The 17011-nt window shown below is 44.9% G+C and overlaps 1 protein-coding gene across 2 annotated transcripts in view; it reads left to right on the top strand.

Annotated features, from left to right (window-relative positions):
- DMRT1 (doublesex and mab-3 related transcription factor 1) overlaps positions 1-17011 on the top strand; it is a 105296-nt gene that overhangs the window by 61335 nt on the left and 26950 nt on the right. The window contains exon 4 of one of the 2 annotated variants that reach the window (XM_011225811.3): positions 2217-2361. In XM_011225811.3, the coding sequence (XP_011224113.2) occupies positions 2217-2361 (145 nt within the window). Of the gene's footprint in view, positions 1-2213; positions 2362-17011 lie in introns of both variants that reach the window. The other variant, XM_034647253.1, reaches the window with a different exon arrangement.

Here is a 17011-nt window from a genome sequence, read left to right as displayed (position 1 = left end):
CTCTAAGGAATCTCATGTATTAAAACGAAAAATCATGAAAAATTACAGTGCTATTTACGTGATTTCTATTCTCCGTCCGTTCAGGTGGAAAGTTGGCAGTCATAAACAATGGGTCAGAAGAGTTTTTGTAGAAAGTCCTTTTTTGGTTGCGGGCCCCTGAAGGTGTGAAGTTTGAGAGAAAGGATCACTTACTCTAGTCCCTTGTCACCAGCATGAGCGTTTTGAGCCAGCAGGATCAGCATCTTCTGGGACCGTGCCAGACTGAGGCCTCACCGCACACTTACCAAATCCAAATCTGCTTCCCCCAGGCCATTTGCATAACACATTGAGAGAGCCCTGGGAAGCACTTGCCTAATTCACAACAGGGTTCTGTGCAGTTAAGTGACCACTGAGTATCACTGTCCTCCTCAATGGTTTCATGGCCCCTTAGTGGCTCTCCTGACCTGGGGTCACTCATTAAGGGTAGCCAGTTTTTCCCCTTTGGCTACTTCCAAGTATAGCTTGCACGCCATCTTATTTAGTAAGGATTTATGTGACAGTAGGAGATGAAAATTGTGTGATTGAACTTGAAGAGATACCGTTTCATATGCTTAAGAGAAAGTAGGAAGGATAAAGGAAACTTGCTAGATAAACTTCAACTGAGAGAAAATAATCCATTGGAATAGAGTCCTCTTGGCTTCTCCAAGAAGTAATCCACCCATCAGAGCATTCATTTCTGCTGGGGAGCACTTGGGAGGGTTGAAAATGAGTCTCTTGAGCTTCTCAAATTAGCCCACAAAAGTTAGGGGCTCAGGCCTTTCCACCAAGCAGTGCCAGATATTCAAAATACACATAGGCCTTTGTGGAAAATTGTCCAAACTTCATAGATAATCTTAAGGAAGCCCAGGACGTAAGTTTACCCTGCCAGCCTCTCATGTTAGTACGGTTTTCTTAATCAAGTAGCATTATTTGATTGAAAAACATGATTTTGAACTTATTGTTTAATTCTTGGACAGAATTGATTTTTCCAAATGAACATACCCTTAAATTGACTTTTTAAATAAAGTTAATACCATCTGAATTTAATTTTTTAAATGCAGTATAAAATAGCTGAAGTCTAGCTGTTCTTGCTGGGAAGATAGGATCACATGTAATGCTCAGTGTCTGTACCGGGGGAAAGGATAGAAAACAGAACAGTTTTGCATATTTGCGGAAGTGGGGCGGGGGGGTGGCTTATAAGCCTTCAGGTCACATCACCTTAGCTTTGAATGAGAGGTCGGGAAGCAGTGGGGAGCTGCTTCTTACAGAAAAGCTGCCCCAGTGTCCCAAAGGCAGAGTCTGATTGCCAGAAAGACACATGACTTCAGAGTCTGCCTCGAACATCTCCCTGCGTGTCCTTTTCGCTGAATCCACATCACCTCCAGGACCCTGCTGACAGGAGGGTCTGGGAAGTGGAGAACCCAGACTTGGGTTTTTTTGCTACAGTAAGAGCATGGAAAGGGGGGTGGGAACAGACGTTGAGGACAGTATCAGGCGCGTCTTTGCGCTAATGACAACAGCTTACCCTTAAGTTTTGCATGTTGTCTTTTTAAAAATGCTCTTTTTATAAGAACACTCTGAAGTAACCAAGGTGAGATGCCTGTTGTACACATGAAGGAAGGTGAGGAAGGAAATAACTTGCTTATGGCTAAATAACTAGACAGAGTTACAGTGACGTGTTGGCTCCTAAGCAGTGCTGTCCCCTCTCTATTGCTCTGTTTTCCTTAGTGCTTGTTAATTGAGTATCATATGACCAAATGGGGCTTCATGTTGGCTCTCGTAGGAACCCTAAGATAGAAAAGTCACATTAAGGATGCACAGTTAGTTTCTAGGGTCATTGTACTGGGGGAGGGGGGATGTATTCATTTTTTTTTTAAGATTTTATTTATTTATTTGACAGAGATAGAGACAGCCAGCGAGAGAGGGAACACAAGCAGGGGGAGTGGGAGAGGAAGAAGCAGGCTCATAGCAGAAGAGCCTGATGTGGGGCTCGATCCCATAACACCAGGATCACACCCTGAGCCGAAGGCAAATGCTTAACCGCTGTGCCACCCAGGTGCCCCATGGGGGGACATATTCATGGTTGAGGATACTTCCAACATCAGTAGTCTATCCTCTTAAAGAATCAGGCAGTTCTTGTAATCATTGTAAAATGCAACTTTGGGCTCAGTGTCTTCCTTCTTTTTTTTCTCAAGCAGATGAAAAACTCGGAGAACCGCCATGCAGTGAGTTCCCAGTACAGGATGCATTCTTACTACCCGCCTCCCTCCTACCTGGGCCAGAGTGTGTCCCAAATCTTCACTTTCGAGGATGGCCCCTCTTACTCCGAAGCCAAAGCCAGTGGTAGGTGTCCGGATGCACAGCCTGGATTGGGGTGGAGGGAGGATGAGTAGCCAACGCTGGGTTTCTAGGCGTCTCTAAGATCTTGTAAGTCAGGAGTGCTTGGGAGATTGCCGTGTGACTCCTCTGTGAGTATCCTTTATGGTATTCCATTATGGAATGCTTTTGCTTTAATATCACGTTTTTCTTTTCTGAATACCTGGAGTGACAAGAATAAAATGAGAGACTCCCATCAAAAGCTTAAAAAATGTATTTTCAGGAGGAACACTATGAAATACAGGTTCAGAGGAAAATATGGCTTAAGTCCTGATATTTTTGGTGAAGTGAATTTCTCTGTATTGAATACTTTTACTGTATTGAACACTTCTCCATTTTAAAATTGAAGGCATATTCATCTTTTGGGAGAGGAAATAAAATAACTTAATAAAATATTTTTGAATACAATAGATCTCAGAGTTTATGCAGTAGCAATGCAAAAAGCTCTGATATAATAGCTTTAAAGTAAAAAATGACTGCTTAATGAACCAAAGCACTTTGAAATACACAATTCCTCAACTTCAATTTTAACCTTCTCCCCAGCATTTACTCTGCGGCGATGGGCAGGTCTTTTATGACTGCGGTGTTTCCAGGCCCCGTTTTTAAGTTCTTCGTATTTAAGTTTTATCTTTTGATCAGTGAGAAGCATACAGTCACGGCTGTAAGTAGAAATCAGGGCAATAGTATGTGACTTGATAGTAAACCGACTATTGGATCTTACCTTCCACTAAATAAAAAGACAGGTTTGTCCTCTGAATAACTAGACACTCTACAGAGAACTTGTTTCTTTGTAAAGCAAGTGTTTAGAGAACGAGAATCAGATTCTTGCTTTGATTTTCACATTCAGAACAAGAAAGTCTAAAAAAGCTGGGCTAGTTGTGCTTTATTTGCTGTACTGAAATAAAATAGAGGATTTCATTAATGTGTAATATAGAGGACAAGGGAACGGATCAGTGTGAACTGTAGAGGGACTGTGGTACACGTTATTGATTGCACTTTGACTTTCGTTAGTGGACAAGCACAACTCCATATTATAAATATTCATACCATAGAATGTATGCCCATATGGTCCTTCTTTCATACTGTCTTTGATTCTATGTTTTTATCTGGCTTTTCAGCTCTTTAGGGATAGAGAATACATCTTACATACTTTTTAACCTGCTATGATGCCTTTTATTTGTTATTTATTGGTTAAGCAAATGAGTGAATGAATCAGGTATTATTTTTTAAGTGAGCTTGCTAGTCTGTAACAAAACACCAGCCTAGAGGGTCAGGATCCTAACTTATTGTCTGTGGAATCAGTGCAGATTTTAGCAATGAAGCAGTTAAGGAAACGTTTGTTCATACAGAAAATTAGGAGTGAAACCTACTTTCAGGAAGAAATTGCCTGAGCTTCTTGCTCCAGGAATAATGGATTATTTCCAGAAGCACTCGCATTCTTGAGGAAAGGTGTAAATTCAGAGCAGGGCAGTAAGATAAAAAGATAAGAGGAAATTTATTAGAGCAGAGAGGGACAGATATGAAGAGGAGCGGGAGGCATTTGAATTTATGGCAGAAAAGGAAAAGGCTTAGAAGGAAAGAGGTTACAGTCTAGGACAGAAAGGACTGGCTGCACCAGTGCTCACCAGGAGGGACAGGGTGAATACCAGTGAGGGTTTCTTACATTTTTGCTGGTGATACGTGTGTCTGAAAGCATGAGGAGGCCTCAGGCCTACCCTTCTGGTACCCTTCTCCCTCACTACTAGCTTCACACCTGAGGGAGTTAGCTAGGAAGAGCCACAGTGAAATTCCATAATATCTGCTTTCGAATTGCGGTGAAGAAGGAGAATATGAATAAGTAGAAAATCCGACTCTCAGCTAATATTTTAAAGAAGTGTGGCTTTCAGATTTCCAAATACATGGTATTTGGGGCTTCTGTGTTGCATAGAATGCATACAGAGCAAGTGGGAAAGGAAGTGGGAAGAGGAAGTTGTGTTTGGGGGTTAAAGGGACACCCCAGGGGTCATCTCTTGAAGCATTGGATCCTCAGTTTTATCATCAGCATTGACACAGGTAGGCATTCAGAACAGGCCCTTCTGTTGAGTGGGAGTGAGGCTGGTGGCAGCGTGCGGTAGGTGGGGAGGGACAGCAGTGTATTCATTTGTGACAAGCTGACAAAGGCTGGCCAGTAACCAGTTGCATTTATCACTTCCATCAGGTATGGGTTGAGATGCTTTTGTTGGTTGTGTTAATAAATAAGTTATGATTGGAAGATCTAAGTGGGGACTCATTGTAAGTAATTTGAAAAACAATGTTTTTCAGTAGGTTTAATGTTTTCTTTAAAGTATAAATTTGTCCATTAAATCAGTTTTTCTTCACTTTCTTTAAAGAGAAGGTTAACCTCTCTTTACCATGTAAAGAAAGGAGTCCCAGTTTAAAGTCTTCCTCTGCTTTTGCTGAAAATTGCAACATGCAAATAGAATGTGGTGGGGGGGGCGCCTGGGTGGCACAGCGGTTAAGCGTCTGCCTTCGGCTCAGGGTGTGATCCCGGCGTTATGGGATCGAGCCCCACATCAGGCTCCTCTGCTATGAGCCTGCTTCTTTCCCTCCCACTCCCCCTGCTTGTGTTCCCTCTCTCACTGGCTGTCTCTAACTCTATAGAATAAATAAATAAAATCTTTAAAAAAAAAAAAAAGAATGTGGTGGGGATTCCAGGGAAATTTCCTTTTGCCATGTTGCTACTGTTTAATGTTTTTCTTGGTAAACAGGCTAGGAACCATTTTGTCCTCCTTCCATATCCTGAAAAGTGTCAGGAGATAGATCAGAGAGATGGTGAGGCCCAGTCATGTAGGACTTTGTAAAGCATAGCAAACACTTTGGCTTTTATTTCAAGTGAGATGAGAAGCCATTGCAGGCTTTCCAGCAAAGGGGTAACAAGGGAAACACGTCTGTCTTGTGGCTTTGGAAGATCACTCTGGCTGCTGTGTAACAACAGACTGTGGTATGCAGGGTGGAGGCAAGGAGTCCAGGAGAAGGCCTTGCAGTAGTCGTTGCAAAAGGTAGCAGTGACCTAGTGAGGGTAGGAGTGTGGTAGTCATGATAGGTGGTTTAATTCTAGATCTGTTTTGAAGATAGAACCAACAGGATTTGCTGATGGATTTGAGATGTGCCCGGGAGGGAGAAGTGGGGGTGACTCTATAATTTTTGATCTGACCAAATAGAAAATTGGAGTTTCTGTTTATTAATGTAAAGTAGACCATGAGGGGGAAAACAGGTTTGTGGGAATTAGGAGTTTAATTTTACACATGACGTTTGAGATGTTCGTGAGTCATCCAGGTGGCTCGTTGAGTAGGAATTGGATGTATGAAGTCTCAGTCTCAGGTTGAGAGGAGACATCCTTGCTGGAAATAAAAGCTTGAGAGTCCAGCGCATAGATGTTACTTGAAGTCAATCTGATGCGAGCCCATAGAGAAGTGAGTGTAGATGGAGCACAGTGGAGGACTGAAGATTGAGCCCCAGGGCCCTCTAGCATCTGGAGGTGTGTCATGGATGAGGAGGCCCAGCAAGGGAGAGAGTGATGAAGAGCAGGCCACGCGGTGGGAAGAGAGCTAACGGGGCATGCTGTCTTGGAAGCCGAGCAAAGAAAACATTTCAGTGAACAGAGCCAAAGAAGCTGATAGGTCAGGTGAGCCGAGCGCTAGAATCAACCATCGGGTGTTGTACGGTAGGCAGGATAGAGGACCTGGACAAGTGGCGGGTTGGGTGGGGAGCAGGAACAAAAGGCTGACTACATTCGGGAGTGTGTGGGAGAGCAGGTGGGGGCTGGGGCATAGTTCTTCAAGGAGTTTTGCTGCCAGGGGAGTCGTGAAATGGGGCAGCAGCTGGAGGAGAGCTGAGTTCCAGGAAGATCTTTTCCTCTTTTTCAAAGGAAGGAGATAGCACAACAGGTTTGTGTGCTGATGGGAGTGGTCCCGCAAAGGAAAGGTTTGCCCTGCGGGCTGTGTGGGGCAGCGGCCACCATTGTCAGGGACAGTAGTGGGGTGCTGAGTAAGCAAGACTGGATGGGGTCCAGGGCAGTGGGCCCCAGGGTGGGGGCCTGTGGGGGCCTCGTTACTGGTCTAAGAGGAGGTGAGTAAAGGAATTAAAAGTAAAGAAAAACTACGTAACATTTTGACACCGTGATTTTATGTCTGTTGAATCTAATTTGAAACTTGGGGCTTGAATATTTTTTGTCTTTCATTTTTCTAGGAATTCATTTTTTTATTAAGGTAAAATCCACCTGTCATAGATGAACCATTAACTATTTTGAAGTATACAATTAAGCAGCACTTAAGACCTTTGCAGTATTGGGCAGCCATGACCTTTGTGTAGTTCGAAGGCGTTTTTATCACCCCAGAAGGAAACCGGGTACCTGCTAAACGGTCATTCCCTTGTCTCCCTTCCCCCAGCCCCTGACAACCACTAATTTGCTTTCTGTCGTAATGGACTTGGCTATTCTGGATGTTTTGTGTAACTGGAATCCTATAATATGTGGCCTTTTGTGACTGGCTTCTTTCACTGAACATAACATTTTCAAGGTTCTCCACGTTGTAGCAGGTATTTGTACTTAATTCCTTTTTATGGCCTACTAAGAATCCATTGTTGTGGATAAACCACACCTTGCTTTTCTGTTCCTCAGTTGATGGACATTTGTGTTGTTTGTACCTTTTATTGGCTGTTGTGAATATCTGTGCTGTAAATCTTCATGTTCTTTGTTTGGAGACCCATGTTCACTTCTTCTGTGCACATACCCGGCAGCAGAATTGCAGGATCATATGATAATTCTGTGTTCAACTCTTTGAGGACCTGCCAGACTGTTCTCTGTAGTGGCTGCACCATAATATGTTCCCGCCAGCGTAGGAGGGCTCCAATGTCCCTAGCCAGCTCCTGTTTCTTTCCGTTTTTTAAAATTATGATTCTAGTAATTCATTTTTGTTGTGTCTCATTAAAGTATCAGACCATGGCAGATTGGAAACTCAAATTGGAGCGCCTGACCGGCTCAGCTGGTAGAGCGTTGCAACTCTTGATCTCAGGGTTGTGGGTTCGAGCCCCGCGTTGGATATAGAGATTACTTAAAAATAAAATCTTAAAAAAAATTTAGACAAAGTGAAACAGGTCCCTCCCTACAGATAGCTTGAGGAACACCGATCCTAGTGCCCACACAGAAGGTTGGCTTATGCATGAACGTGGCCTCTTCATAGTAATGGATGCAAGTAGATCATCACGAAGTGGTGGTTGGGGCACCCGGGAAATAACGTCTCCTCAACTCGGGATAAAGAGGTGGGTCTCCACAACCATGCCTCTGTGTTACTAGATACACTCATGTTAGTGGGTGGGCGGAATTTCATGTCTGTAAACAGGCATCTTTCTCTACATGTTGAATTCTTGCCTAGAAGTTCTTGGAGTATACTTGGCTGGCCAACACCTGGGAAAAAGGTTTCAATTTAAAATGAGAAAGATGAACATACTTTGATCTTTTTGTTTCTTTATTCTGCAGTCTCAGTTTGAAAGTTAGAGCTGGCACATCTGGTTTCTTCAGTGTCTTTGGCCCGTTCCAGGGCAGATACAGTGGCAGACCCCTGTGCAAACTCACCCCCCCCCCCTTTACAGTCAACCTCTGCCCTTTCCAGGAGAAAGAAGCATCCATTTAAGGTGCTTATTGTGTATTCTGAGCTGTTCTTGGATTACTCGGTCAGCACACGTGGGCTGTCAGCAGCACCATGAAGCAGGATACAGAGCGTTTACATTTTCCCCAAAGCTCAGATGGCCCAGCTCAGTGGAAGGGCCGCTCTGAGTTGAAGGCCTCATGCTCCGTGACTTTTCGAATCCATTTAACATTAGCAGTTTTGTAGCTCAGTGAATCTGGAAGTGCCTGATTTCACTGATGGCATATGCTGCCTCCCCCACAATTGTCACGACTAAATGGTGAAGCTTTCACTCCGTGGAATGGATTTGCTTCCTGCTGCATATTGGATTTTAGCGAAAGATCATACTAGTTTCGCAAGTGAGAACAGCAAGGTAGGTGCTCCCTGTCGCAGCCTCAGGTCTCTCCTGCTCGTGATCCTGGGGTGTCAGAACTGCCCTTTGGTGAGGTGATGTGACGTCCTGCCACTGCCCCGGGCTGGGCTGGTAGAAGCATTGTGTGCTTAGCATCTGGATAGAGCCACCACTCACCACTCACCAGCTGTGTAGCCTTGGGAGTATCAGACTGTTCTCTAAGACCCTTGCTTTCCTCACCCTTAACACAGGTTGAAGAGGTACGTGTTGTGAGGATGAAATCATGTCCCATATGGAAACAAGCTCTATAAATCCCCAAATGCAGCAAGAGGTGACAAAATACCGTACATACTCCCACCATTCCTTCCTGTAAGGGGTGTGTTGACATTTCAGGCAGTTCTTCTTGTCAGGGAGAAAGATGTTCTGGAAATGTTTTAGAGTCCTGCTCAGACAGGAACGAGAGCGGGCCAAAGAATCTAAGGGCTCACTTTTTTTGTGTATATTCTCTGAAGCGTATGGCAAGCCTTCAGGGGAGAAAAACACCCTTTTCTTCCTCTGCTTTAAGGAAAGCTGAATATGTTTTATGCAACATTTATAGAATGCTGAGTTTAGACTTGACTCTTTAGGAAATGATTTGAGGGAGGTCAGACTCTTCAGGAAATTTGCTAAATTTCAGAGAAAAGCCCTTGACTGGTAAACATGTCTTCCTTATGTGACCTTGTTATTTTCAGGTCTAGCTTTTATTATTTTTATTTTTGAGAGAGAGAAAACGAGTGGGGGCAAGGGCAGAGGGAGAAGCAGACTCCTCACTGAGCAGGGAGCCTGATATGGGGCTCGATCCCAGGACCCTGGGATCATGACCTGAGCCAAAGGCAGACACTTAACCGCCTGAGCCACCCATGCACCCTCAACTCTGGCTTTGAACAGAGAGCTAAGTAGGGCATTTGTCGGCAATGACCATGGAGGCCAGTGCTTGCAAAGCGGTAGGTCCCACCCCAGGAGAGGAGATCCAGCTCAGATCGCCTGCTCTGGGCCTGACTGTAACATGCTCACTTCATCTCTTCCAACCTCACTTCCCTCCTCTGGAAAGTTGAAAAAAATAACAACAGCCTTACCTATTATATATGGGTCACATAAAAATTATGTTAAAAAGGCAAGGCAGAAGTTGTCAGCTCCCTTATTTCCATATGAAGACCAGTCACCATGTCTTAGACATCTTCCTATGCCTGCAGGTGCCTGGCAGGGGGCTGTGCACATGAAAGTCACCACAGTCATTACGGACAGCCTGTTTTTAGCCCTACAAGGGCCCTGTTTGAAACTAAACATATGTGTATTGGGATTCTTGAAATTAGCTAGACATTGTGTTCTTTTGAGTGAGGAAGATGAAGCATAATCATTTTAAGCATATAATAAACAACAGGAGGCTTTGGAGGCTTATTTTTTTATTTTTTTAAGATCTTGTTAATTTGTCAGAGACAGAGCACAAACAGGGGAGCAGCAGAAGGAGAGGAAGAAGCAGGCTCCCCACTGAGCAAGGAGCCCGATGCAGGGCTTGATCCCAGGACCTTGGGATCATGACCTGAGCTGAAGGCAGATGCTTAACTGGCTGAGCCACCCAGGCATCCCTTTATTTTTAATATATTACATGTAATATGTTTGCTAAGTAAAGCAGAGGGAACAACCAGGAAAGAGGAGTGTGGAAGGACACCAGCAGGTCCCTTTGTGGCTGGAGAATAGTACTAAAGGTGAGCTGAAGTGCAGTTTGATCAGAACACACAGATTTCTATTTTTTCAAACCTCTTTCTCTTCCTCCGGGAGAAGAGCACCCTGCAAAGCAAACTGGGGAGATTGAGCACTGATGGGCCCCTGGCATGCCTTCTGTGTAAAACACTGCCTTTCGACAAGGCCACCAGCAGTCTAGAAAGAGCAGGCACTTCCCACGGACCCACATAAGGGAGGTCAGACTCACGTAGGGAAGAAGTTCATGCACGTGGTCCTTCTGCAAGAGTCATCGAGCTGTGGTCTCACACGTGCAGGGCAGAATCCTGTTCATTCAGCTTTGCACTTTGCTGGGTGCCGGGAGCACACATCCTGCCATGTGTGAGACCACACGTATTCTCAGAGGGCTCCTGGGATGGTCTATGGGTTCTTGAATGAAGAAGAAACCTTGGATCCTTCCCGCTGGTGCCTCACTGGCCCAGAGTCTGGCATTCCGGTAAAACAGTCATGGAAGTAAAGCAGACATGGGCAAAACTAGGGTACAGCCTCCAGGCTACAGCATATCCTAGATTCATACATGTAGAATATTCCTTACATTCCCTTTGGAAAACTCAAATCTTAAAGACTTCCTCCTTTGCATATACTGGTTTTTGATGAATAACACAGCTCTTTCAGCAAGGTCAAGAGGGGCTTCCTCACTAAGCACGCTAAGCAGAGAGGCTGGGGCAGGGTGGGGAGGTTGCAGGCAGAGCACCGTGACGTCTCTGAGCCTTGCCGCTAGTGTTGGGGAACAGGAGCCAGCATAGGAACTCAGGTCTCTGAACTCCTCCCCTGGGCATTCTTTATGCTGGTATATCCTGTGGTTTCTCTTGCCTCCCTTCCCTTTCCTCTCCTCACAAACAGGTAGCTCTTACAGTGCCTGTAAGATAAGGTTCTGTGCACCCAGTGGGGATAACGCATTTAATTCTTAAGAGTAGTATAATTATCCCCATTTTATGGATGAGGACACTGAGGCACAGAGACAATGAGGAGAAGTGTCCTCATTTCCGATTGGCAGGTAGAGAAACTGAGGCTCAGTGGTGCCTTACTTAGCTTGTCTGAGGCCTCACTGGGCAACAGTCTGGCGTTGTCGTGTGTGAAATATTTTCAAGGAGATGATGGCTGTGATTGGCGGTTGGAAACCTTCTATCTGCTGAGTTTAAAGCTATGCATGCAAGAGTAACTGTTCTGTGATGATAAAATTCTAGAACCTACTCCTTCAGCATATGCATCATGCAGAAAGACCCCTTCTAGGAGTGCCTTTCTATAGCACGTTGGTGTTACAGCAAAAACAAACAAAACAAAACAATCCGAAATGAAAAGCAGCCTTGAAAAAAACCCACCAGCATATCAGGTGTAGTATTTACATTGCTCTTCCCAAAGCTAAATATAAACTTTAGAATACCTTTATGACTTAACACAGTAAAGTCGAGTTTTAATTTTGTGGCTATATGTGCATTTTCTTTGTATTTAACAGGAGAGAGTGTTAATATTTGATGAAGGCAGACGTTATAACATTAAATAGTTATCAGCTTTGAAATTATGAGTGTAAATAGAAACACAATCAACTACTTTCCTATAGTTTCTTTTATTTTCTGTGGCTGTTCTGTGTTATTTTAAAATTAAGGTGAGGGGCACCTGGCTCGCTTAGTTGGTTAAGCATCCGACTTGTGATTTTGGCTCAGGTCATGATCTCAGGGTTGTGCGACTGAGCCCCGTGTTGGGCTCCACGCTCAGCTTGAGGTGTCTCTCTCTCTACCTCTGCCCCTCACTCCTCCCCCTCTCTCTCTCTCCTCTCTCTCTCTCAAATAAATGAATCCTTAAAAAATGAAAAAAAATAAAATTAGAGTGAATAAAAGGCCTGTTTTCCCCAGATAATTTTTGAGGCAGTATTTTATGCTCACCTAGCGTGTCAGTGGCTTACTACAAGGTTGCTTTTATGTCTCTAATTTACTCTTGAAAAAGTCAGGGCCTTTGCAGGGGTTTTCCTTTGGGCTAAAGAAGACCATCTAAGCAAGACACAGGGTGTGAGCTCTGGAAACCACACTTTTAGGAATTCCTGTGTGTGCTGACATAACTAGGTTGTACACAATTGCTAGAAGCCAGTGCTGGCGCAGGGATGCCTGTGCTGATTCTGTCTCGACGGAGCTCAGGGGTATCGTCTGGTCCCCTATCTGCCCAGTCAGTGCAGGAAACTCAGGCTTTCGTGGGCACATCACGCATCAAGTTTGCCAGTTCCGTTATTCATTCATTGAAAAATCCTGAAGAGGCAGCGTCCACGCGGGCATTAACTTGGAGGCAACAGTGACTGCTCTGGTCGGAGCATTCCGCATCCTCACACGGGAGAGTTCTTCATTTCCGTCTGCATCTGCTGGGCCTCGGGGATGCTTTTCGGGCGTTGTGTGGAGTAACTCAGGAGTTTATTTTCCCTCCTCGGCGGCTCGGAGGCACGGCCCAGGCCAAGTACAACTTGAATAACCTTCAGGAGAGCTGTGCTGTCCTTCTGTCGGCCGCTGTCTTTGAAAATTGCCTCCAGAGTTAGTGAGCAGGAACAGTTAAGATTTACAAACAATGATGAAGCTTGTCATGCATCTTTCACCATCCATCATCCAGGTGCCGTGCCTGGGCGGTGAAGTGTTCTTCATAAAAACCAGCTCAGTGTGAAATACACCTCGCTGCAATGTTTACTGCTCTGAAGCTCGTCCGCGGCCCTTTATAGTAAATCCAGATTGCGCTGTGACATTACAGTATATCATTGCCCGGTGCGGTGGGGTTTACACTGGGAATGAGTGCAGTGCACACCAGATGAGGTGTCCAAATTGAGTTATGTCAGAATTTGGCTGTTATATGGGGATAGCTTTTGTTTTCCGAACACTGAAAGTTAGCTTTATATGTATTTATATATAGGCATATACTTCCCATCTTGCACATATACACAGGTACACAGTATATGCTGAGGTCAGCTTCCAGCTGGGCTTCTGCTGTAAAGAATGGTGACCAGCATTTATGTACCTTCCAACGGTTGTTCATTGAAATTGGCATAACCGGAATCTTTGGGGGGAACTAGAGTAGATGGTTATTTCATCGTAGGAGTGGGTTTGCTCCTGCTCTGTGGGCAGTGGTCATTTTACCGTCCTTTTTTTTTTTTACAAAGCCAAGGAATCCTCTTTCCTGGGATTGTCGTGGTGCGCGGGAACGATTCCTGTGATACAGGGCAAAGCGAAGAAACCCCACAGGACCGCTCCACCCGCTGGCGAGTGCCTCGCCTGTCAGCCGAGCACATGCACTTGAGCAGGTCTCCGAAGTCAGTCGCTTATTTATTGTTTTTTTAGTGGGTATCAAAATCCTGGTGCTGCCTCTGTTATCTTGAAAGATGCTGCTTCCAAGAAAAGATTTATGGCGTTTTAGCTTAAATCTGCAAAACAAGAGTGCACTGAATTTATTACATGGTCAGGTTTATTTGCATTCACCCTAAAAGTGCTGATATTAAAAATGAGCTCCATAAAAAAAAAATAATACTCAGGCCCTGCAGCCCCACGATCATCTTAATACATATTTTTAAATTCTCTCTTCAGTGTAGCAGGAAGTTAGGAGAACCATTTTGTGGCCTTTTCATATCGGGTGCTACAGTGAATCCAGGGTTTCTCCCCCATTTACAGCAAGTCGAGGGCAGGGCTTCCCCCCACTTGAAACTCAGTGACAGACAGCCCTCCCATCATTGCCCTCTGCTCTTTTTCTGGCTATTCCCTCTTAGTTGCAATGTCTTCTTACTGGAGATTGATTAACGGTGCCACTTCCGAGCTTCCTGGAGCGGCACAGGACACAACTGTGGGCATTCGGTGCTGGCCTCTAGAGGTGGGACAGGGACCAGAAGCCTTCCATCAGCTCCATCTCCAGGGGAGGGAGAGAAGAGCCCGGAGTCAGCCCATGAGGGCTGCACGATCAGACACTAGATGGCCAGTTAGGGTTGGATAAACCCCAAACAACTATTTTCATATAATTATGTCCACAGTATTTTATTATGCTAAAAATTATGTATTTTGTCTGAAATTTAAATTTTAGCATCCTGTGTTTTTATTTGCTAAATCTGGCAATCTTAGGATCCGTTCAAGTCTTCTCTGAATGACCGTTTTAAGGCCCGAGGGTAAAAGGCAAAAACGAAATGTGGATGGAGGACAGCAATACTTTCTGGAAGCATAGTCAGCAGTTTTAAGAGTTGCTTCTTTTGTGTTTCTATAAAAATCATACAAGAGGCAGGGCTAATCATGCTTGGAGTGGTTTTCTATTTTGGTTAAAGCCATTTGTGGTTTTCTCAGTGAAGAGTTTCTGGATTTTAAGTTATTGTTGCCCACATTAACTGTAGCGTTTCTTCCTGCATTTGGGTAATTCATGGGTCCACACATTTCTTTTTTCATGTTTTATGGGTTAGATCCATTAATACAGCAACAAATACAGTTTAACCCACTGCCACTCAGAATCAGAATGGAAATTTATACTCTCTGTGCGTTTGGTTCAGTTACGTCCTCGTACAACTTTACCAGGCATAACAGTGACTCTGGAAACTCTCAGCAGGACCAAGTCCTTTCTGTCTCCTTCTTGAACCCCCACCAGGATGTAAGCTGGTGGCTCGGTCAGTACCCAAGTAGTAAACTCCCGGAGAGCCAGCTGTCTGTGCACCAGGCATCATGCCTGGGATGTGAACATGGCAGAGAGCATGGGACAGTCACCCTTAAATGTCAGCAGATCCTGGGGACTCATGCCCTTCCCTTCGTGTCCACAGGAGAACAGCCTTACGTCTACAGGCTGTGGAAGGGTGTAGCCATGTGCCCAGCTGTCTTGTTGTTATTTGGGACTTGATCAAGGTCTCTCTGCAACCCAAGGGAGAGATCTCTTTCTTTAGGTAGAGAAACGAGGGTTACAACCAAACTTTATGGGCAAATGTTCCAAATATGCAGCCCTGTCTGGGCATGTTTTGCCTTTGTTACTTACATGGTTAGAGAAGTGGCATGGGGCTTGATTTATTTATTTGTATGCTTATAACAGCTTTATTGATACTTAGTTCACACTCCATTAAATTCATCTCCTTAAAGCATACAGTTCAGTGGTTTTTAGTATATTGACAAAATTGTACAACCATCACCACAACCTAATCCCAGAAGTGTTTCCATCGTCCCAAAGAGATTCCCCATATGCAGTCACTCCTGCCTTGCACCTCCCTCCCAGCCCCTGGAAGCTACTACTGTTCTATTTTCTGTCTCTGTGGATTTGCCTATTCTAGACATTTCATAGAAATGGAATCTTATGTGACCTGTGAGGTCCAGCTTTTTCACTTAGTGTTAAGTTTCTGAGGTTTGTCCACATTGTACCATGGACCAATACTTTGTTCCTTTTTATGGCAAAATAGTATTTCATCGTGTGGAAGCACTGCATTTATTTTGAGTTTGAAAACTATCACAGGGCCCAACAAAAACTATGAAACCACAAGAAATATGTGAAATAGGTGTGTAATCTTATTTGAGTAAATCTCCAGCTCTTCCCACTCGGCACACGAATGCCTGTAATGGGTAGAACCCACTGTGTGGAAGGAGAGGAACTGATGTGTGTGGACATGGAACAGGCAAGGCTATGTTATCTTCCTGTTTGATGCTAATACTACGGATGTTATTCTTCTGGGGCTGCCATAGCAGAAGGGCACAGACTGGGCGCCTTAAATAACGCATTTATTTTCTCACAGTCCTGGAGGTGAGAAGTCCCAGGTCAAGGTGTGGTTGGGGGTGTAGCCCGCTGCCTCACTGTGACCTCACACGGCCTTGTCTCTCTGTGTGCTCAGAGTCAGAGAAAGAGCTTCCATCTCTCTTGCTCTTTTTTTTTTTTAATTTAAAGATGTATTCATTTGAGAGAGAGCATGTGCGAGTACGTGAGAGTGCGTGCATGAGGAGAGGGGAGGGGGGAGGGCGAGAAGCTCAGGCAGACTCCCCGCTGAGCTCAGAGGCCTACAGGGGGCTCAACCCTGAGATCAGGACCTGAGCCAAAATCCAGAGTCCTAGGCTTAACTAACTGAGCCACCCGGGCGCCCCCTGTCTTGCTCTTCTTAGAAGAACACAAGTCCTGTCCAACCAGGCTCCACCCTTATGACCTCACCGAAACTCACTTAATCTCCCTCATTGAAACTCACTTAAGCCTGATTTCCGTGCAGTCTCCTTGGGGGACTAGGGTGTCAACATAGGAGTTTGGGGGACACCATGGAGCCTGTAACACTGCTGAAGAGTTCAGTGTCTCTAAATGTCTCCTCCTCTTGCTGAGCTTCTTGGGACACAGGAGAAGGACGCTGAGACCTGGTGAGCCAGTGTGCTCCTGGTGCTGAATGTCTGTGATTTGCCAACCACTCACTCACCTTCCAAACTCCACGACATGCCACGCCCAGCCCATGGCAGGCCCTCTTCTGACAGTCAGATGACCACAGCACGGGTGTTTTGCAGAGATGGAGAGTTCCGTGGTCACGTACACCCACTCACCCAGAGTGCTTCTTTTCCAGATTATGCTCTTCTTTCCCATGTTTTCCCCCCTAGAATTTGCTTACTTCCTTTCTTCCTATTTCTTATTTTGGGGAAAGGATTTCTAATTCCTTGTCCTCTTTGCCGTTGTAGTGCTCTCCATGACCTTAAGCTTCACACCAGTGTGATGCTACAAGTTAGTTTTTGCTTATTTTCCTGGCAAAGGGGATTTTGGGGCCTTCACACACAAGGTCATTGCTGGTTTAAAATAAAGGATGTGACTCAGTAATCACCGAGTGGAAGAGATGTATAGGGCGAAGAATGGGGAGAGGGTGGAGAGTTTCCATGCT

This window comes from Ailuropoda melanoleuca, chromosome 17, assembly GCF_002007445.2.
Source record: "Ailuropoda melanoleuca isolate Jingjing chromosome 17, ASM200744v2, whole genome shotgun sequence".
Classification (NCBI taxonomy): domain Eukaryota; kingdom Metazoa; phylum Chordata; class Mammalia; order Carnivora; family Ursidae; genus Ailuropoda; species Ailuropoda melanoleuca.
Note: the sequence above shows the minus strand (reverse complement) of the source record. Positions and strands in the feature narration are given on the sequence as shown.